Genomic DNA, 23,265 nt, shown 5'->3' on the forward strand with positions numbered 1-23,265 from the left:
ATAAAAATTTGGGGGTGAGCCAGTAGTAGTTGAAAAGACTATGCACAGCCTTCTGCATTTCAGCTATACAATTTGCGTCAGAGTTTTCATTAATCTGATTATGAAATAGTCTGGAAATACCCTTTATTCCTGTTTAAATTGCTTTTGCTTAAAGGAGTCTTATAAATTATGAATTTATGAAATATACTTCCAAATGCATTTCTATAATTACAACAGAATCTATCTTTAGAGTTGTTTTTGTTGTGGCTCTCTATTGGTTAGTTGTTTTTTAATTTGCAAGTACACAGATCTGTTTTTAAATTACCAAAAAATGTTCACTGTTTAGAGTTCCAATTAATAGACAGACAGCTGTGTAATGTTTGATAAATAAATAAGTATATTATGCAGAAATTATGAACTGATAGAACATGATAGACATGTTCTAACTGCAACACTTAAATGTTGGCCCAGGAAATTTCAGAGGTGTGAAATACATAAAATTGCATTTTAATATAAAACAAAATGCTTAGAAACCATAGGCTTCTTCAAAATACTTACAAAATACTGTATGAAATTCCAGATGGATAGTATATTGCCATTATGTAAAGTAGCTGAATCTACTATAAGGTTTAATTAACGTGTTCATCCTTAAAATATAAAGTATGTGTAATTATTATATGTGTTTAATACACCAGTCTCTTGTTGCTGATGCATGTAAAATATTTTTCCAGACTTATGTTTATTAGTAAAGCATAAACTCTCCCAAATTAATAGTCTGTATTGTAATTTAGTTTTATCATAATTGCACTCACTTTTTCTTTTCTTTTATAGGTTCAGTATGTTATCCAGGGTTACCATAAGAGAAGGGAATATATTGCAGCATTTCTTAGTCATTTTGGAACGTATGTATATATGTTTCACTTTAAAATGGAATATAACCATAAGTACTAGCTTCCTGTCTATCCTTACTCATATTTACTAAAAATATTTTTGCCACTTGGGAATTTTCCTAAATATGCATATTTAAGCCTGGTAGGCCTGAGTTATATTACTATAGTACACAGTAATATAACCTAGTTATATTATATTTATATTTATTATACACTAATAGATAAATTATACCATACTATAGAAGGAAATATTTTTAGCATTTCTTCTTTCCCACTCTATGCTTCAGTATCATCTCTAAAGAGTTGGTAAGAAAAGAGCCAAAAGAAGGGAAATCATTAACCCTTTGTTAGTTGAAAGTAGAGGTAGTCAAAGTTCTAGATTAATGCTAAATGTTAAGAAGACAAAGGAAGTCTCAACAGTATAATTAGTAAAATTATAGGCAAAAAAGTTGATAGGTAGTTTTGAGGTTTAGATTCAACAATAGATAAAGATGGACAGTATGTTTCAGAAGAAATTGGAAGATTAATCTTAGAGAAAGAAGAAAGCAATGACAAACTTAAAATCATGAAGGAAAAGACTATTTCTACAGGAACAAAGATCAGAATAGTTAAAACAATGATTTTTCCAGTGGTAATACACAGCTGGTTACTAAGAGAACCATGGATTGCTGGCAGAATTGGTCAGGCTCTTAGATGAAATAAAAACTGACAACTCCCTTGAGGCAATAATCAGCAAGCAGAAATTCACATACTTTGGACATATTAGGTGGGTGGATGCATTAGAAAAGCTATGTTGAGTGAAATAGAAAAATAGGAAGATAATGGATAACATGGATGGACAGGATCAGCAAGATGAGAATCAAGATAGCAGACATTTGCCCATTTAGTTAATAGCATCTAACTACCTAACTAATTTTCATAACACTTCCCCAACCAAGTCCTGCCAGAGGTCACCTACAAGTGTGATTGTTGTGGGTCAGTGCCATGCAGAAGCCTGAACCCACATTGAAAAAGATCTAAACAATCCATTTCCTCCAGAACCTTCTTGATTTTGCAAAATTGAAGTTTTAATTCTGCTGTTATTTCTAATTCTAGTTGAAACATCTAGTTCCAACATTTTTCATTCTGCCTTTAAAAGTGTGTGTGTGTGTGTATCTGTTTGCTTTTATTTCAGCTTTTTTCAGTACATGCTAATAGAAGGCAAAATATAAGTACTGTAGTAAATTCTAATCTCATTTGCTGCTTAAAAAACTGAAGCTACCAGAAGGTATATTGGGTATAATGGGGTCTAGATAAGAACTAGGAAAACAAGAAGGTAATGGTAGCTGCACACAGTAGGTGTTAGTGGCCACAACAGAGTAATTAGTCAGTACCGTTTGTGCCTGACTTGAGAGGGAAACAGTGACTTCTGCCCTATTCATGAATTTATGCATGCCAATAGGAAGGGACAAGTTTCTGCCTAATTTTGCTTTGTGATTCTGATTATATTTTTCATTAATATTTTTTTTTAATAGTGGAGTGGTAGAATACGATGCTGAAGGTTTCACAAAACTCACTTTGTTGCTGATGTGGAAGGATTTTTGCTTTCTTGTTCACAGTGAGTAGTTATTTTCCTTTGTGTACAAATATCTAACTGCTTGAAAATTTAAACAAAAATTAACAGGGAAATACCAAATACAGCAACACTTGCCTCTTCTTAGTTTCCCTACCTGTCATGTGTTTTCTACATTCCGCATACCTGTGTAATGTCACCTGAAATCTCAAAAAAGGTCATAGGGTTCATTAGATAATTTGTCCTTTTTGAATTATGTAAGATATAATAAGATGTTTGAAATTCACAGACAGAAAAACGTATTGCCTGGTGTGGATATGTCAAGAGACAGTTACTAATGTATACTGGAAATATATAGGAGATAGTTAGATATAGATAAATGGATGTAGATATAAATATACACAGTATATACTCTAGATTTAGATCTAGATCTCTGTGTTCTCTCTCTCTCTCTCTCTCTCTCTCTCTCTCTCTCTCTCTCTCTCTCTCTCTGTGTGTGTGTGTGTGTGTGTGTGTGTGTGTGTGTGTGTACATATACCCCTTGATGTTTAGAAATTATCTCTGAGACGTTATACCTAAAAAATCCAACACCTTTTTCATTCAATACCGTCTATTGGAACATAGAACACAAGCCTTCTAAGTTTCAACTCTGGAATATCCTCTCAAAGATCTGTATAGCTCATACCCTGAGGATGTTCAAAAAGTCATTGCAATCTTAGCTGCTCTTCGAAGTCTTGAGTAACTTGGTGGTTGAGACAGTGTACATTTTTATCATTACAGAGAGTTTGCCTTTTGGATGCTTCTGAATGTTTTAAAAATTTACTTATTTTAATGCATACACACACACCCCAACCAGACCTATTACTAATCTGAATTGTATTAAATAAATGTATGCAAACAACTATAACCTCCTATAACAATTGCTCTGTCTCTGCTCTTCAAATTCTTTCTGCCTTCTCATATGTAAGGGTGTAGGTATATACATTTAATCTTTTTTAATTTGTTTTAACTTTTGTATTGGTTTTCTTTTAAATACCCTTGAGTCCTTCGGGAAAGGGCGGTATATAAAACTAATTAATTAATTAATTAATTAATAAACTAACTCTTATTCTAGGTCACACTTGGGTATTTTACGGCCTGTGGGCCAATCCGGCCCTTTAGCTCTTCCTGTCTGGACTGTGGCAGGGGCAGCCCTCCACAACAGTCCCAGGTTCTCATGTGCCCCCTGCAGAAATCAATTGCTCATCCACTTTTGGTCTTTGCTTTCAGAGAGCAGACGATTAGAAGATGTTCTTCTCTCTCTCTCTCTCTCTCTCTCTCTCTCTCTCTCTCTCTCTCTCTCTCTCTCTCTCTCCATATATATATATATATATATATGTGTGTGTGTGTGTGTGTGTGTGTGTGTTTTAAATGTTTGTTAAGCATTCAGAATACACTTGCTTAGTCCCAGAACCGGGACAAATCTTATTTCCTGTTTCAGCCTAGCCCAAAGCCATCTACAGGCAGTAGCCACAGCAGTGGCAGCTCATATTTGTGTAAATTTTTTTGGCTTGCTAACAAAGAATAAAGGGAGACCGATATATATCATTGTGTGTTACTTTTTTTAAAAAAAATTCACTTCTTGTATTTGGAATATTAGCACCAAAAACTTCCAGTGCCCTCCTTTCTAATAAAAGTGAATTAGAAAGGAGAAAGGAAACAGACTTGAGGCCTGTCAGTGCAGCTTGTAATCAGCCAACTTTTCAGTATATCTTGAAGAGATTAAATGTATCTCTTTGTATTTTCCAGATTTCTTAGCTAGGATTTTCTGTTACTTGTATAGAAATGCAGAAAAATAGTTTAAAATTTTTATACAGTAATTTACTTCTGCCTAAGGAATTTTGAAATTTGAAACTTGCAAATAGTTTCTCCTTCAGTTTGAAATTACTATGCTCCAGGAAAGTCAGCAATCAGTATTTAATAATCCACATTTTAAAATTCTAAAAGATTTTGGCTTTCTATTTAATTAATTCTAAAGTTATTTATTGAGAGAAATTATTACAATGGAATTGCCATCACTGATTAACTTACTCAAAGCTGATGCATCACTAACTTGGTTGAATAACCCAAGGGAATCTGTGTTGAGTTATGAAAAGTAATGCAAAGAAAACCACTGAAACATGTACTTCATTTTTTTAATTTGAGTTGATCCTATCTTTCATTTGTAATAGGCCTGTAATTCCAAACATTTAATCATATGTGGAGTGTAATCAGAAGAAAATATTAATTTTTGCTATTTTTTCTTGTTAGAAAAAACACAAAAGCATAACATGAAAACACAAAAACAAAAGTAACATTATTCAGATATGTTATTTTTTTTAGTTTTATGCAAAATCAATGGCTTCATCTGAACTACATCAGGTAATAGGATAACCCTAAATAGTTAAATAATCTTTCTTTGAGAGAGTTGGGTTGTTCAAAAATGTAGAAAAAATAAGCAAACAATGTGCTGAGGAATAAATCTTTTAAAACTGTTCATATTTCTATGTTAGTTGCTTAATTTTTAATTTGCAGATGAAAAAATGTGTTTTTGAAATTAATTATTACAAAGTGAGTAAAAAAATTGAGTCATAAAATCCAAAATATTGGGTTTTCATAACTTCCTGACTGCTTAAATACAATCTGATGTAAAACACTCTGCTATAATTCTCAGCAGATTTTCAAAGGATGGAGGGCAGTTGGAATTACCCCATGTGACCAATTTCTGTTAATTGATAGTGGTCTCTGAATACCAGCTAGTCTCTTCAAAAGAATGTTCTTCTAGTGCATATGGCTTGAGCCAATCATATAAAAGAATTTGGCTGTTCTTCAAGTTCATTAGCATTCAATCCATATTTGTTAACAATTTGGTATAATTTCCTGCTTATGGAACTCTAAAAAATTAAAGACCTATTGCAGTTCTCTGGTTAGCTTGAATGTGTTGTGTGATGGAGAAAAATAATTTTAGTCAACTATTGCTGACAGTTGTAGCATAGTTTTGTGATAGGCTCTAATGATAAAAAATATTTTTCAAAAAAGAGTTTATTTATCAGGACACATTCCTTACCAGATTCTAGCAGCTAATCTGATTTAAATTTAGTTGTGGAATTAGCATAAGCTATAAATGGTTTTTATAATGAATGTGGTAATGGTCATACATTTCATATAATATACTGTTTTATCCATTCTGCAGCTGAAGTGAACTGTGTGTCAATTATTAACCTAACGATAATTTTCAAAGTAATGTTCTAGTTGAGGGGGGAAAATGGTATTAATGTAATTGACTCAAGAATTTTTGATATATTTCTGAATACTAAGGCAAAGTTTTAAAAGACTAGTATTTTTAAAGTTTGCCTAACATTCAATTTTATGGGAAAACATCAGTATAACTGCTGGCAAAAATACTTTGCCACATATTATAAGTTATTTTTGTTGTTGTTAGCTGCGAAGTCGTGTCTGACTCATCGCAACCCTATGGACAACGTTCCTCCAGGCCCTCCTGTCCTCTACCATCTTCTGCAGTCCATTTAAGCTCATGCCTACTGCTTCAGTGACTCCATCCAGCCACCTCATTCTCTGTCGTCCCCTTCTTCTATTGCCCTCAATCTTTCCCAGCATTAGGCTCTTCTCCAGTGAGTCCTTCCTTCTCATTAGGTGGCCAAAGTATTTGAGTTTTAGCTTCAGGATCTGGCCTTCTAAAGAGCAGTCAGGGTTGATCTCCTCTAGGACTGACCAGTTTGATCGCCTTGCAGTCCAAGGAACTCGCAGGGGTCTTCTCCAGCACCATAGTTCAAAGGCCTCAATTCTTTGGCGCTCAGCCTTTTTTATGGTCCAGCTTTCACTGCCATACATTGCAACTGGGAAGACCATAGCCTTGACTATACGCACTTTTGTTGACAGGGTGATGTCTCTGCTTTTTAGTGTGCTGTCTAGATTTGCCATTGCTTTCCTCCCGAGGAGCAAGCGTCTTTTAATTTCTTGGCTACAGTCCCCATCTGCAGTGATCTTGGAGCCCAGGAAAATAAAATCTGTCACTACCTCCATTTTTTCCCCATCTATTTGCCAGGAATTGTGAGAGGCGGATGCCATGATCTTGGTTTTCTTAATGTTAAGTTTCAACCCAACTTTTGCACTCTCCTTCTTCACCTGCAACTAGAGGCTCTTTAGTTCTTCTTCACTTTCTGCCATTAGAGTGGTATCATCTGCATATCTTAGGTTGTTGATATTACTTCCGGCAATCTTAATTCCAACTTTTGATTCCTCTAGCCCTGCCTTTCTCATGATGTGCTCTGCATATAAGTTAAATAGGCAGGACAACAGTATACAGCCTTGCCGGACTCCTTTCCCAGTTTTGAACCAATCAGTGGTTCCGTGTCCAGTTCTCACTGTTGCTTCTTGGCCCACATATAGGTTTCTCAAGAGACAAATAAGATGGTCTGGTATGCCCATCTCTTTAAGAACTTGCCACAGTTTGTTATGATCCACACAATCAAAGGCTTTAGCATAGTCAATGAAGCAGAAGTAGATGTTTTTCTGGAACTCCCTAGCCTTCTCCATGATCCAACGTATGTCGGCAATTTGATCTCTAGTTCCTCTGCCTCTTCGAAATCCTGCCTGTACTTCTGTTAGTTCTCGGTCCACATACTGCTGGAGTCTAGCTTGTAGGATTTTAAGCATAACTTTACTAGCATGAGAAATGAGTGCAATGGTGCGGTAGTTTGAACATTCTTTGGCACTGCCTTTCTTTGGAATTGGAATGTAAACTGATCTTTTCCAATCCTGTGGCCACTGTTGAGTTTTCCAAATTTGCTGGCAAATTGAGTGTAGCACTTTTACTGCGTCGTCTTTTAAGATTTTGAATAGCTCAGCTGGAATACTGTCACCTCCACTAGCTTTGTTGTTGCTCAGCTTTTCTACGGCCCACTTCACTTCACATTCTAGGATGTCTGGCTCGAGGTCAGTGACTACCTCATTGTGATTATCAGGGACGTTACGCTCATTCTTGTATAGTTCTTCTGTGTAATTTTGCCACCTCTTCTTAATCTCTTCTGCCTCTGTTAGGTCCCTGCCATTTTGGTCCTTTATCATGCCCATTTTTGCATGAAACATTCCCTTCATCTCTCCAGTTTTCTTGAAAAGATCTCTGGTCCTCCCTATTCTATTTTCTTCTATTTCTTTGCACTGTTCATTTAAGAAGGCATTCTTATCTCTTCTAGCTATTCTCTGGAATTCTGCATTTAATTGGGCATATCTTTCTTTTTCTCCCTTGCCTTTCGCTTCCCTCCTTTCCTCAGCTATTTGCAAAGCTTCCTCAGACAGCCATTTTGCTTTCTTGCATTTCTTTTTCTTTGGGATGGTTTTGGTTGCTACCTGTTGTACAATGTTGCGAACCTCTGTCCATAGTTCTTCAGGCACTCTGTCTATCAGATCTAATTCCTTAAATCTATTTGTCACCTCTACTGTATATTCAACAGGGATATGATTTAATTCATACCTGAGTGGCCTAGTGCTTTTTCCTACTTTCTTCAGTTTAAGCCTAACTTTGCAATGAGAAGCTCATGGTCTGAGCCACAGTCAGCTCCTGGTCTGGTTTTTACTGACTTTATAGAGCTTCTCCATCTTTGGCTGCAGAGCATACAGTCAATCTGATTTCTGTGTTGACCGTCTGGTGATGTCCATGTGTAGAACCGTCTCTTGGGTTGTTGGAAAAGAGTGTTTGCTATGACCATCGTATTCTCTTGACAAAATTCTATCAGCCTGTGCCCTGCTTCATTTTGTACTCCAAGGCCAAACTTGCCTGTTATTCCGGTTATCTTTTGGCTTCCTACTTTAGCATTCCAATCCCCCATGATGATAAGGACATCATTTTTTGGTGTTAATTCTATAAGGTGCTATAGGGCTTCATAGAACTGGTCAATTTCATCCTCTTCAGCACTGGTGGTTGGGGCATAGACTTGGACTACTGTGATATTGAATGGTTTGCCTTGGATTCGAACTGAGATCATTCTGTCATTTTGAGGATTGTATCCCAGTATTGCTTTTCCTACTCTTTTATTGACTATGAAGGCTACTCCATTTCTTCTGAGGGATTCTTGCCCGCAGTAGTATACCTGATGGTCATCTGAATTAAATTCACCCATTCCTGTCCATTTTAGTTTGCTGATACCTAAGATGTCGATGTTCAGTCTTGTCATCTCTTGTTTGACTACGTCCAGCTTTCCTTGATTCATGGATCTTACATTCCAGGTTCCTGTGGAGAAAAAATCTTTACAGCATCGGACTTTCCTTTCACCACCAGACACATCCACAGCTGAGCGTCCTTTCGGCTTTGGCCCAGTTGCTTCATTCTTTCTGGCGCTACTAGTACTAGCCCTCTGCTCTTCCCCAGTAGCATATTGGACGCCTTCCGACCTGAGGGGCTCATCTTCCAGCGTCATATCGTTTTGCCTTTTGGTACTGTCCATAGGGTTTTCATGGCAAAGATACTGGAGTGGGTTGCCATTTCCTTCTCCAGTGGATCACGTTTTGTCAGAACTCTCTGCTATGACCTTTCGGTCTTGGGTGGCCATGCACGGTATAGCTCATAGCTTCATTGAATTACGCAAGCCCCTTCGCCACGACAAGGCAGTAATCCATGAAGGGGATAAGTTGTTTTACACTGGTATAAAACATTTGGACTGAGTAACAGAAATACGGATTTCACAAATTATGCTTGGTTCACTTAGGGTTTTTTTATTATTTGATGAATATCTTGATTTCAGCAGAATCTGTAAGAGCTAGTCATCTGGTTCATATTCAGGGCAATGATACAATATATGAATATATGACTTTCAGTATAAAGCTGATTTTCACAAGCATTCCTCCCCAAATCTCAGCTTCTTTGAAGAGCCAAACCCATTTGTGTTGCCCTATAAATAGTCATTTCAATCCATGCTTCTGGGAGTATTTTGGAGTGTTTTAGTCATCTACAGTATGATGTTCCAAGAAGTCTTTTTTTGCTCTATTTCAGTTTGGTTTGGTATGATTTTCTAAATGATCTTTCCTGCACATGCTGAATAGACTTTACAACCAATAAACTTAGCAATTATCATCTATTAGAAATAGATACATACCTACCCAGTAGGTTCATTAAAAAAAATCACTTTGTTACAAATTTGTGCACAGAGAAAACTACATACTAAAATCTGCATGTAGTCACACAAACACACACAAACTATCCACCTGTCTGTCTGTCTATCTGTTGATAACTATCTATCTATCATCTATCTATACAAACAAATACCTTCTGGAGTAAATTTAGAGTTACTTCCTTGTTAGCAGTTAGATTTCCACAGCTGTTTTTAGTGGAAGGAACCCTAAAATATATTTCTTGTTCAATGGTAGCTTCCTCAGAGTGGTTTCTTCATATATTTGTCGCATACCAACACCACTATCCCATTTCTCACTTGTAGACTCTGTATTTTGTTGAAGTCTTTACAAATGCAAATTTTACAAATGCAAACTGACTCTGCTCATCCTTTAGAAATTTAGTGCAGTTTTTTTTAAGGGTTCATCATGGCATAATTAGTCTCTGTAGTGAAACATATACGGATGCCAATATAATGATGGTTAAGAAAGGTTGCCATAGAAACTAGTACAGCAGAAAGAAAGGGGAACTAGAGGAAAGGCCTTGAAACTTCAAAGAAGATGAAATAAAAGTCAGTAAAAGTAAATATCCATATGATGTGCAGCAAAATTGCAAGATTTCTAGCAAAAGATGAGACAGAATACAATTACAGGCTGGTTATACACCCTGTTTCGAGATGGTGAAGGTGTTACTACCATAGCTACATTTAATAGCAAGCTTTTCTTATTTTTTGCTTGGTCTGAGTAAATTTGCTTATAAGTCATTATATTAGCTGCAGTAGCTTTTTGTGTTTGGGATCAAAAAAAGGAAGAAGCCTTAGGAAAGAGAATAACAGCAGGCTTCTCGCTAGGCTGCAACCACCAAGTTCTGACAGTTTCTGCTAGTTGTCTGTAACTCTGTGCCCAAATTGTAGAAGAGTAGGAAGCACGCAGAAATAGCAACACGGTTGAGTTTGGGAACAAAAGTCTTTTTCTTTTTTGACTCTAATAACAGGAATTAACTTCGTACGTTGTTCCTTCTCAGTAGGAAGAGGCAACAGTCTTAAGTTTCTGTAGTTACAACAGATAGGCCTGAATCTCTAATAAATAGAATTCCTGTTGGTTCATCTGTCTTTAGTGATAACTCAAACAGGGCATTCACAAGAGTTAGCAGTTATATCCTAATCAGTTTAGGCCTTTCAACATTTGTAAGCATGTATATTTGCATTTATCTATAGGGGTGTTCTTTGAGCTCATGAATTACGCATTCATTGCTGCATATCCAAATTTAATATATTTTTAATTATATATTGAGCATTATATGATTATTTCATTTAATAGGTTCCTTTAACACATTTTGTTATATGTCCAAAATAGCTAAAGATATAGATTTATGTTATATTTTAAATTATCTTAAAAGTCTAAGTATCCCATGAAATCCCTTAATAAACAAAGCACAGCTTTTAATGCATGTCTAAAATGTATGTGTAACTATTTATAGTTTTCAATATTATCGTTACACATTTTTAAAAAATATTTATATAGTTTTATGTTTATAAAAACAACAACGGATGTCTCACAAGATAAATACAAGAGGCAAAAAAGCCCAAACAATCACAATATAAACTCACACTGCCTGGAATAACCCTCTCCACCATATCAACCTATCATTTTACTGGGCCCCAACCTCATCCCCTACCCCACACATATAAAATTCTAAAGATTTTTTTTCTTAAAATCCAATGGTTCTACTGGCATAAAGATAGTCCTCAGTTAATGACAGTAATTGGGACCAGAATTTCCATCACTAAGGAATGCAGTCATAAAGCGCAACATCCTGTGACAGCATCACTTAGTGACAGCAATTCCTGCAGACCCCATTTCCATTGTTAAGAGGTACCTCCTCACATCTTCTGCCAGCTTCCAACAACCAAAGTTACTGGGGAAGCCAGCAGGAAATTGCAAGTTCCAGGAAGCTTGCAAGCAGACCAGTAGGCAGGTAAGTGGCTGCTTCTAGGAGGGGGATGGTTCAGTGGGGCTGGAGTGGCAGCTGCCAATGGGGGAGGCTGTGCAGCTGGCCAGCAAGGTGTGAGTGCAGAGGGGCTAGGGGAGAGTGCTCAGGTGTTTGGCAAGACACAACAGAACTAGGGACGGCTACTGCCGAGTGGGAGAGGATTCAAGAAGCCCCAGAGACACGGCACCTTCTGTGTGTGGCTGGGATGGTGACTCCAGCAGAAGGGAGGCAGGTGAAGATGAAGAAGTTTAGCTGTGGGGGAGAGGCAGGGAGGCAGTCGTAAGTGCTGGCTTGGATTTTTATCATGTGACTCGGGGGCACCGTGATAGTTGTAAATTCAAGGACTACTCACAAGTCCATTTTTTTTCAGTACTATTCTAGCTTCGAACAGTTGCTGACCAAATGGATGTTAAGCCTGTAATTTCAAACCAAGTATTTACATTTGACTGACCTACTTTCTAATTCACTTTAATAATATGATATTTTTGATTTTGTGTTTTTTGCATGGACAAAATAATTTCTGTAAAGTGAATCATGAGATTGGATTTTTTTTACTGGAGTATAGAGGTAGTCCACAACTTACAAGAGTTTAGTGATTGTTTGAAGTTACAAAGGCACTGAAAAAAGTGACCCCCGACAGTTTTTCACACTTAAAACCCTTGCAGCATCTCCATGGTCATGTGATCAAAATTCAGGCGCTTGGCAACTGACAGATATTTACGATGGTTGCAGTGTCCCAGGGGGGTCATGTGATCACCTTTTGTGACAAGCAAAATCAAGGGGGAAGCCAGATTCACTTAACAACTGTGTTACTAACTAACAACTGCAGTGATTCACTTAACAACTGTGGCAAGAAACAACCTAAAATGGGGCAAAATTCACTTAACAAATGTCTCACTTAGCAACAGAAATTTTGGGCTTAATTGTGGTTGTAAGCTGAGGACTACCTGTATTTCTTTTTCAATCTGCCCAAATATAACATATCAGTCCAATTTGTCTTGAGTTTTTCCCATAGAAAGTAACTAAAGTAAATGATACACAAAGGTTGTAGCAGCTTTTATCAGTTGTAAAAACCCTTTTCCACAGTTTCCAAAGGAGTGAGGGAGAAGTGGGGAAAACTAACCTTGAAATTAGCATCTTAAATAGTTAATTACTTTCTGAAGGTTCTATCTCCTAATGTGAAGCATTAATGCATATTATCTCGAGTCTTTAATGTTTCAATAGCTGTTTTTTTCACAGATAAAATACGATTTTTACACACATAGAAAAATGCTACAGTGCTTCCATCTGCCTCAAAATTCTGTAATACAGATACTACTTACTATAATGAGAGAAGTTTCTCATTAAGCTTTCATTAAAAGTGTAAGTCCTTTTGACCTCTCTCAGCTGAAAGGAAGTCAAATTTTTAACCTAATCCTGAGATGGGGAATCTGACCTGAAGTACATCATAGTAAAGAACAGTTCTCAGTGTTCCTCGCATTTATTGCGATGGGTGGGACTGGTAAGAGTCAGCAATATGTGACCTTTGGAGCAAAAAGGCTGGGAAACTGGAATAGGAGAGGAAATTAGAGAATCTATGCCCTGTTTATATAACATTTCTGTCTTTCCTTTCTCACTAGCTTGTTTTTACAGAAGAAAGGTAGTTGAGGATTTGTGAACCAAAGGGTAAAGATAAATATTAGGGGCAACTGTTGGTAGGGTGAACAGTCAGCCAAATGGTATATAAAACTAATTTACATATAAAGTAATGCACGGGGGTGGGGGGAGGCAAAAAGAAAAGAACCACCTAATTTCACATATATACTGGTTGGTCTTAACTGTCCATAACTAATCAAGAAAAGGATCTTACAGTCATTGTAGATAATTCAACAAAGATGTCAGCTCATTATGTTGCAGTGTGAAAAGTAAGTTTCATGCTGGAGATTGTTAGGATTAAATTAGATATTTTATTATAATATTATATATCATGATATTCTCATAATAACCTCATACACATTTATTGTTATGTTTGCATATGCTTGAACTCCTTTCCTTTTTAAAAAAAACTAGGATTTTCAGAGTCTTTAGTTTTGGGAAAAAGGAATTTGAGAGAAGATATACCTGAGGTACATAAAATAAGGCATGGCTTAGAGAAAATGGACAGGAAGGTTTTTTTTTCTACCTCTGTCAAAACATTAGGACCAAGGACCATCTAATGAATTTGATTGGGACAACATTTGAAACAAAACAACTTTTCTATACAAGGTATATAATTAACTTGTAAAATTTATCAACAGATGATTTATTAATTTTATAATGGAACTGAGTAAATTTAAGAAGGATGGACCAGTCAAGGACTATTAGTGTGGAAGAATTAATGTTACCTTGGAACTGGGGGCAATATGCTTCCAAGCAAATGTTGCAGGAGAGAACCAGTCTAGTGTAATGGTTAAGGGGCCAGAATAGAAACCAGGAGAAAAACCTACCTTTAGATACAAAGTCAGCTAGGTGGATTTGGGCCAATCTCAATCTCTCTCTCTCTCTCTCTCTCTCTCTCTCTCTCTCTCTCTCTCTCTCTCTCTCTCTCTCTCTCTCTCTCTCTCTCTCTCTCTCCCTCCCTCCCTCCCTCCCTCCCTCTCTCTCTCTCCATTGATAAAAAAGGGTTATGTCTTTCTCTTTTTTTCCCTTTTTTTGCTAGTAAACACCTCTGTGAGAAGCAAAATACCGAGCCAAGATAGCCTTGGCCTGAATAGGGTTGTTTTTATCTAGTATAGCCACAGGTTCCTCACAACTAACTTATTCCTTTTCTGTATAGCTATAATTATGTCTACATGAACTCTGCCTTTTATTTACACAGAAAAAAACTCCTGGATTTAAAATAAAGTTCTCAAATATCATCTTTCATACAAAGAGGAGTACATTTATGTCTAGAAGCCCACAAATATGTCTCCCTTTGTTTCTCACCTCAGCAACTGGCCAGATTGTTCTTTGTGGTATTACTGATGACAACAGGGCTTACTCCCAAATTCGTATTAGGTATGCAGTCATAAAAATTAAAATATAAGAAAAAATATTATAGACAGGTCTTTCAGTATTGTGGTTTGATGAGTAATTGCCTCTATATGTAATAGTCATACCTTGAAATATGTAGCTCTGGTGTAATATGCTATACAAGAAAATTGCACTAATAACAAGCACATTTCTTCTCATTTTTGTTGTTTCAAATGTGAATGGCAACCGTAGAAACATGTTTTGAGTACATCTAATGATAGCAAAGAAAATAATGCCACAATATTGGAATGAAAGCCTTAGATACCAAGTGAATATTAGTGTTTTTTTTCCAAACCTCTACTAAAGTTAGGAATGTAAATGCTATTTCAAGGTAATACGTGGAGGATCTTAAGTACTAATTACTATTTATAAAAGTAGAAAAAAAATAATTTTGGAACCACAGTGTAAATATTAGAAGAACTTTTTCAGATCTTTTTGAAATACATTACATCTATGAGTTGAACAAAATATTGTGCATTTATTTTAGTGTATTTATTGTAAATCATGATTCATCTGCTTTTGGAATTTATATGTAAAATCATATATACAAAAACAAAAAAGAGCAAAATAATGCCATTCTTCAGAATATAATATCCACTTTACATATAAATATTGTGTAGAGATTAATTCATTTGGTTCTGGGTAACTCTTTTGACTTCAGAGTTAATATGAAATATCAACAAATCATATACCCTAAATTGAACTTGGCAAAGTTGGGCTTGGTTAACAGTTGGATAGAAGACCATCAGGAAATGCCAGGTCTAGTAGGCTAGATTCTGAAGTACAAAATAAACCAAATTAGAAAAAGTGAATATGAAACAACTTGCATATGGCTACCAAGATAACTCATTTTATTTTAATGAGTCATATTTACACTCAGTCTATGAGATTTACTTGTGAATAACTTGGTTTAAGAACTGCAAGCCCATTGCCTTTGTTTGTGTGCAGTTTCTATGTGATTTTTTTCAGGTAAAAAATGTCTCCTATACCACCACCACCACTTCCATTGATGGGTACTTTTTAAAGATCAGAAATTTTTTTTTAGAATCAAACCCAAACCTACTTCCCTGATATTTCAACTGATTGGTCCTAGTCCTGACCTCTGGGGCAAGAGAGAATAAATCCAATCCCTCGTCTAGATGACACTGCTTTAGCTGTCTGAGGACTGCTAGCATATCTCTTGAGCTTCTCTTCTTGAGGCTAAACATACCCAGTACTTTAACTGTTCCTAAGGCTTCATTTACACTCTGCTCACCTTTCTTTTCGCCTTTCTGTGAAATTGCTTCAGTTTGTGGATTTTTAAAAAACTATTATGCCCAGTATTTAACACAATATTTCAAATGGTTCCTGTGAAGATTAGAACAATAACTTACTGTGAATTTTCCTGTGATTCTTTGGGTATTGTCATTCAACCAGTTATGAATCTGTCTAACAGGTGTATCATCTAGCCCAGGGCTTTTCAACCTTTTCACCCATTGTACCACTTTTAGGATATGGCAACATCCAAGTACCACCAGCCACCTAGCAAAGTGTCAAAAACTTGATGACCAAAAAAAAGGAAAAAAGTGATGAAGTATAGGTAGTCCTCAACTTACAACAGTTCGCTTAGTGTCTGTTCAAAGTTACAATGGCACTGAAAAAAGTGCCCCCCAAGCCATAGCCGAGCAAAACACCTGCCTTCCCACCCAGCGGTGCTCTTCCTCCTGTCTGAGGTTTTCATTGTTGTGAGCATTTCTGTTGAGGATTGGCAGCGGGGGTGGAGTGGGGGGTGTTTGGTTTTTATTCCCCCCATCTGCTGGGTGTTTGCTGCAGGTTTTGGTCACTTAACATGACCCTGGACACTGTGATCATCAAAAATATGAATCAGTTGCCAAGCCTTTGAATGTAAATCACAAGACCTTGGAGATGCTGCAATATTCCAGCTGATCAGTGCTTCTTCTGGGCTCAGAAACTCCAGGATCAGCGCCGAACTCCAGCTGGAGCCTGACGCTGATCCTGGCACTTCCACTGAGCCCTGACAGCCCCAAAGAAGCACTGATCCTGGCGCTTCCGCTGACAGCCCTGCAGCTCCAGCTGTCTCTCGCTCAGGCTTGTGTGGTGCTGCCACCGTTTCAGCTCATTCCCCTCGACCCGCTACCACTTTTCTAGGATGGTCACGTACCACCTGTCAGGTGCCAATGTACCACAGGTGGTACCCGTACCACTGGTTGAAAAGCCCTGATCTAACTCATATTTTACCATTTTATTACTGATATCCTGGGAGACTATCAGATATTTTGCTGTACTAGTTAAACATATTTTGTTTAAAACTTATACCTTTCAGTGTATTTTCCAGGAAATAAATTGTGAAGTAAATCTTATTTTCAAATCAATAGGTTTTTATTAGATTTCTAATTTCTCCATTGAGCTTAAATGGACTCCAGAAGATGGTAGAGGACAGGAAAGCCTTGAGGAACATTGTCCATAGGGTCACGATGGGTTGGACACGACTTCGCAACTAACAACAACAAAAATTTCTCCATGGCAGAAAAATATATAGGTTATGTTTACCTTCGCTACTCTTAGAAGTAGTTTTTCCTATACCACAACTGATTATGTAGTGGAGTACTTGGTGCTCTCTGAGCTTGACTGTTTGAGCTGTTTGAGTCCTTAGTTGAAAGCACCAGCTCAACACAGAGCTACATATATTTTCTACTATTGGAATAATTACTTAGTGAATAAGTAAGTAAACTAGAGAAGCACTTAGTAAAAAAAAAATTGAAGGGAAAGCAAAACTGCTTCTGTGTAATCTTATATTTGCCTTGAATAATGTAATCTTAACTAAAAAGGATGAAATTTATACATATGGAAGACAATTCCAGGTTATAAATAGGGGAGAATATGAATACTGTCCAGTTATTGTAATAGAAAGCAGCACAAATAGAAAGTGTGTTTCCTCCTTTTCTTTTAGTAGTTTATTTATTAACAAGATGCCACCAAGTTTTATATTCAGTTACTTTTCTTTTTATAATATACATAGAGCTACTTTTATAATATAATCTGGGTTAGTTTCAAGCAGCATCTCTGGTGTACTGCCTATTGGGCATACCTGAAGCATGCAGCTATAAGCATTATGAAAAATTGACAGTTTTATAATCTATGATTCTCGTGTATTCTAAATCCAAAAGTGATAATTTCAAATTGCTCAAAGATTTGCTGAATGGAAGACCAAAATATAATAGTTTTATTAATGAAATTTAGTAGGATCTTTTTGATATTATATGCATAGCTAGGATATGTTTATTTATTTTTATTTTTATTTCATATTTCTAAACTGCCCATCTCCCTCAATGAATAACTTACCAACTACAACAAAATTACTGGTAAAACATTGCTAGCTATTTAGAGCTTTCTGCATCTCTGTAACAACTGGGTAGTTACCACAAGTTCTTTCCAGTCTTATTGCATTATGTCCATTTACTGTAGGTGATTCTTATTTTTGCTGTTGTCCAGATCACTTGTTGGTAGAGAAGAATCTTCAGGGATAATTAATGTTTACACTGATGAGACAAAAATAGTTCTTTTTTCCTAAGAATCTTGTTATTTTTTATACAAACAAATCATAAGAATGGCTTCTAGCAAAGAATCACATGTATATAATTATGTACATATAAACTCCTTTATGCTTACTTATTTTACTTTTTATTTTTACTTATTTTACTTTATTCAGCCTGATTCTACATTGCCTATTCTGATTGCAGTTTTCCAATTTCATAGAAGGATGCTTTTTCCCTGAATCCTTGTTTTTATTTTCTTTTAACTATAAAGCTTATACAGATATAGAAAAATATCCAAGAATTGATGTATCTGCTTAAAAAATCCACTGTTTAAATTTAGCCACAAAGATGTCTTTTGTTTCACCAACTCCAATTCCAGTTAATCATTCTGAAGATCTTAGAACTTGGGTAGGCTGGTATGGAGAATGTGGTCTCTAAAGTATTCTGGATTTATATCATTCAATTCAAAAATCGTTGTCAACATTTTGAATTCTTCCTGGAAAAGATTTGTACGACGACAAATGTATTCCTGCTACTGCATTTGAACTTTTGTTGATTTCCAAAGATTCAACAGAAACTACATGTAAAATATTCCAGAATAAACCTATTTAGTGTAGTTAAAATATATGTCACTATAGCTATGTGTGATTTCATCTGAATTGATTGTGTATCGTTTGTCAGGTTAATGAAACTTTTTCTGTTATAATTTAGAAGTAAAGTTAAATGAATTAAGTTGCTTTTATCCAGTTAAATCCAGCTCTTTCTACCACATACTTCCCTATCTGGTTTAAAGAGGCAGATTGAAAATTTATCAAAAATTGTTCACCATGGTAGGAAAAATTGAGTAATTCTTGCCTAAATGTTTCCATCTGACGTGACTCTTTCCCAGTTAGGAATCTCTGGTCCTTGATTTCTCTTGACTTTTTTCAGTTAGCCAGGAAGGTCAAGCCAAGTATGTAAATATTTGATCCTATATTTCCAAAACTACTATAATGAAGTCCCAGACAGAGCTGGAGGAAATTATTTTATCTACACAATAGTCTAGAAACATTGTCATGGCAGACAGTTTGCTTTGTTTTCCACAGCTTACTCTGTCCTTGGTTTAGTAGTTCTTTCACAACTTGGAATAGCTGTGCTAGATGACTGTGGTTACAGTGCTGTCAGCTCCATGAGTGAAACCCTCAAGATTAAATTTGTGAACTATAATCTGCACACGAAAGGGGGGGGCTGCATGTTGCAAAGTTATCAGTCAAATTATTGATATGCCTTGTAGGGTGAGGATAAAAAAAAGAAAAAGGAGAAATATTTTGGCTTAATTGGCTGGTCTAACAAGAAGACAAGAGTAGGTTGTCTTGTTACTGAAGTTCCTAGACCAGGGGTAGGCAACCTTGTTTTATGACTCGTGGACTTCAAATCGCAGAATTCCTGAGCCAGCCATGGCTGACTCAGGAATTCTACGATTTGAAGTCCACGAGAAAAAAAGAGCCAAGGTTGCCTACCCCTGTCCTAGACTAATAAAGGGAGGACGGGATAGATCAGAATACTTAACTTTGGCATAGTTTCTCTTGCAATTAGTATCTCATTAACTGGTAAAAAGTTTCCCTGCACATGCGTGCTAGTCGTTTCCGACTCTAGGGGCTGGTGCTCATGTCCGTTTCAAAGCCGAAGAGCCAGCGCTTGTCCGAGGACGTCTCCGTGGTCATGTGGCCGGCATGACTAGATGCCAAAGACGCACGGAACACTGTTACCTTCCCACCGTAGTGGTCCCTATTTTTCTACTTGCATTTTTACGTGCTTTCGAACTGCTAGGTTGGCAGAAGCTGGGACGAGTAACAGGCGCTCACTCTGTTACACGGCACTCGGGATTCGACCCGCCAAACTGCCGACCTTCTGATCGACAAGCTCAGCGTCCTAACCCACTGAGCCACCACATCCCTAGCATTAACTGGCATTACTGCTTTAAAATGAGTTGGACATTTCAGATAATGGATACTGAATTTGTTAGAACAAATGTGGCTTCCTCTCTGTGTGAAGCAGTTATTCTACTTCCCCTCGCCTTCCTTTTCCCTTCCTGATAACTGTGTAATTGAAAATGCTTTTAACATTTTCTAGTAGTAGTATTTTTTTAAGTAAGAATTATTTTTATCACAAATGAAATTAGCATGGAATTTTAATCAGTTCCTACAATATTGTCACTTTGCTATTTCCATAGTATATTGCATGACTTTTTTTATGACAAACAGTATTCACTTTCCGATTCATAGTTACCAACACTGTTTATGTATAAACTTTGTCTAACTTTTGTAGCAATTGGAAGATTTAACAGAAAGAAAGATGGGTCCTAAACTTAACTGTTGAGAAATGTTAAGTGTAATAGATTTGCAGAAAACACTCCCAGAAAAGTGTTTCTATTCTTAAAACCTGTCTTTTTCCTTTATATTCTTAGAATTGCAATAAAATTAAGTTTTTCTGATGAGATACCACTGTTTGGCACCGAACTTGTGTAAACCTGTTAGTGAGGTGACTCACATAATGTGAGGTTATTTTTAGAGTCTAGATTTGGGTTATTTGGAATGTTTCTTTAAGCCGATTTTAAGATAGATTCCTTTATCATGGCTTGCAAAGCTTGCAAACTGAGCGTCCCTTAATAAATGACTAAGCAAAGGGTCTATTGGTACTTCCAGGAATTTACAGATGTGAGTCACTCATCTATTGTCTGCAGAAATACCTATGAGTCAATATGTGTTTGGAAATAGTATTTCCAGTTTTGAACAGAGTTGCTGAAGCAGTGTTTTCAATCTGTCAGGTTTATAAAACTTGCAGATGATTTAGTAAAGTTCAACAGCCCCATTTTCATGTGTATTCTGCATGGAAGGGTTATATAAATGATTGAAGTATTTTTTTCGTGCAGATGTCAGTTTGTTTGTTCAGAACCATTTTTTATCTCAGTCCCCACTGTTTCTATTGCCTAAACCTATTGACTCCATTCAAATCAAAAGATGCTTTCCTTAAAGTTGTTCTGGTTGTTTAGCGCCTTCTATGTCTGTCAGAAATGCTTTGCTTTTATCTCTAAACCTGAACCTATTCTTATTTTTCTGTTATTGTTTCATATCATACCTGTCCATCACACTGCGACGTGTACTGAGAAGCATTCTCTCCAGTGGTGGGATTCAAATATGTGAACAATTGGTTCTCTGTGTGGATGCTGTTTCTGGAAGTCCATTCTGGGCCTGGGCAACAAAAAATTAGCTACCGGTTCTGCCAAAGTGAAGCAAACTGGCTGAATCCCACCACTGATTATCTCTATTTAATAGCTCTATCTTTTCTACCTTGCTACTACAAATTCCTATAACTTGTGTGCATAAAACAAAAGCTGCTTTTTTTACATAAACCTCTCTTGCATTTCTTTCCCCTGTTCCTCCTCATGTTGAAATTTTGGGAGGGACCTGCTCTTTTTGCTTATGTAACTTGATCAGGCTTCATAAATTTGAATAATGATGTTTACACAAGTTCCAAATTCAGTCAGCTATTAAGCACTTAGTGATCCAGCCCTGTAACACAGGCTATAGATTATTAGAATAAATGGGAAGCTCTGTATGTGTGCGTGTGCGCCCACATCAAATTCAAAATACATACATACGTACACCATCTTGAATTATTCAGGGGAAAGATCCCTGTATAAAAACCATTTATTTATTCACTTTTATATGTAATATATAACATATTACATAACAATATATAACCTGCTGAATTCCAGCAACCACAGATTTCTGGCAAATATTTGAAATAAATACTGGGTATATTTTAATTAATGAGGGAAGAGGAAAAAACCTGAAAGAAATCATTTGGAACTAAGAAGAGAAATAGTCATCCTGGGTCTAAAGTCAGGAGAAGCGGAGTTCTCAGAAAAAGTGGTAGAGATGCAAAGTGCCAGGGACAAGTTCAGCCTAAACGTCATAGGATATACAGGGATGTTCATGGGGTTGGTGGTTGAAAAAGTCAACATGACCACAAAGCTCTACTGTTCCTCTTATGTTAATTGTACTTGCAATATATCCCCCCAAAAAATCTGGTGGAATTTTGATTACACGGTTACGGCAACATGATCTTTACCTTTCTTTACCATATCTTGTAGACACACTCCTGAGAGTAGGTGTGTTGTGGATGGAGATAGTAGCAAAGAAACAACTGAGTTATGTCCCCTCAACTATCCATAACTACCCATAATTGAATTCTTACAATGTCCTGTTAACTGAAAGTCCCTTTTTCTTCTCAGTTCCTTAGTTTTTGAAATAGTTCCTCTATGGAGAAAATTACAGCAATTGCTCAAAGGCTAATCATAGCAAATGAAAGCTTCTATGAATTAACAGTTTTGTCTCTGTTGTGCTTTTAAACTTGACTTCAATGTTACAGCTTTTAAAAAGCAAAGCTTTTTTATAAAAAAAAACTTGACTTTTTGAACAAAAGTTTTTAAAACATGCTATTAACACCTTTCAGTTGGTCTGATATTTTAAAAAAAAATCAAGAAAAAAGGAGATTCTTCAGGAAAAAAATAAATGAAACTAACACCACAGATATTAACTTGTCTTTACTGAAGTTTATTACCACATATCACTGTTTTATATGAATTGTACATAGATTTAGCTGCGTTTTAAGAAACAGGCAGTATATGAGAAAAATATTTTTTAAAAAAACAAGAAAACACATAAAAGAAATTATGAACTTTAATTACAAAGGGGAAACAACAAAGAAAGTCCTAACCTCAAAACTATAACCAGATTTTAGAAGGTTGGGTTAACCCTACAGAATAGAACAGAGCTTTTGCTTTTACCTTTTAGACTTTCAGACTAATGCTACAAAAGCACATTGCTAACTGACAAATAACTTTAGATAATGGTAGAATTATGTTGTTAGCCAAGAATGAAACGGTAGATATTTTAATCTCAAATTTTAGTTGTCATTTCCGTCCCCAAGCAGAGGCAGTTTGATAATAATTTCCACCGTAATGTTATGATGGATGCTAACACAAGAGTTGAGAGTTCCAAGTCTCAGCCACCTCTCGTAACTTCTCCATAGGTACAATCTACCACTTAACATTATCGTGGAAGTAACTCTTATTGTTTTATATTACACAAAGGGATT

The 23,265-nt window shown here is 36.3% G+C and overlaps 1 protein-coding gene across 4 annotated transcripts in view; it reads left to right on the forward strand.

The window, feature by feature from the left end:
- BABAM2 (BRISC and BRCA1 A complex member 2) overlaps positions 1-23,265 on the forward strand; it is a gene marked incomplete at its 3' end in the record, with an annotated part of 166,235 nt that overhangs the window by 94,662 nt on the left and 48,308 nt on the right. For all 4 annotated transcript variants that reach the window (XM_083352014.1, XM_083352017.1, XM_083352016.1 and 1 more), the window contains exons 9-10: positions 811-881; positions 2,384-2,466. In XM_083352014.1, the coding sequence (XP_083208140.1) occupies positions 811-881; positions 2,384-2,466 (154 nt within the window). The remainder of the gene's footprint in view (positions 1-810; positions 882-2,383; positions 2,467-23,265) is intronic.

The sequence above is a fragment of the Vipera ursinii genome, assembly GCF_947247035.1.
Source record: "Vipera ursinii genome assembly, chromosome: 1".
In the NCBI taxonomy this organism is placed as follows: Eukaryota; Metazoa; Chordata; class Lepidosauria; order Squamata; family Viperidae; genus Vipera; species Vipera ursinii.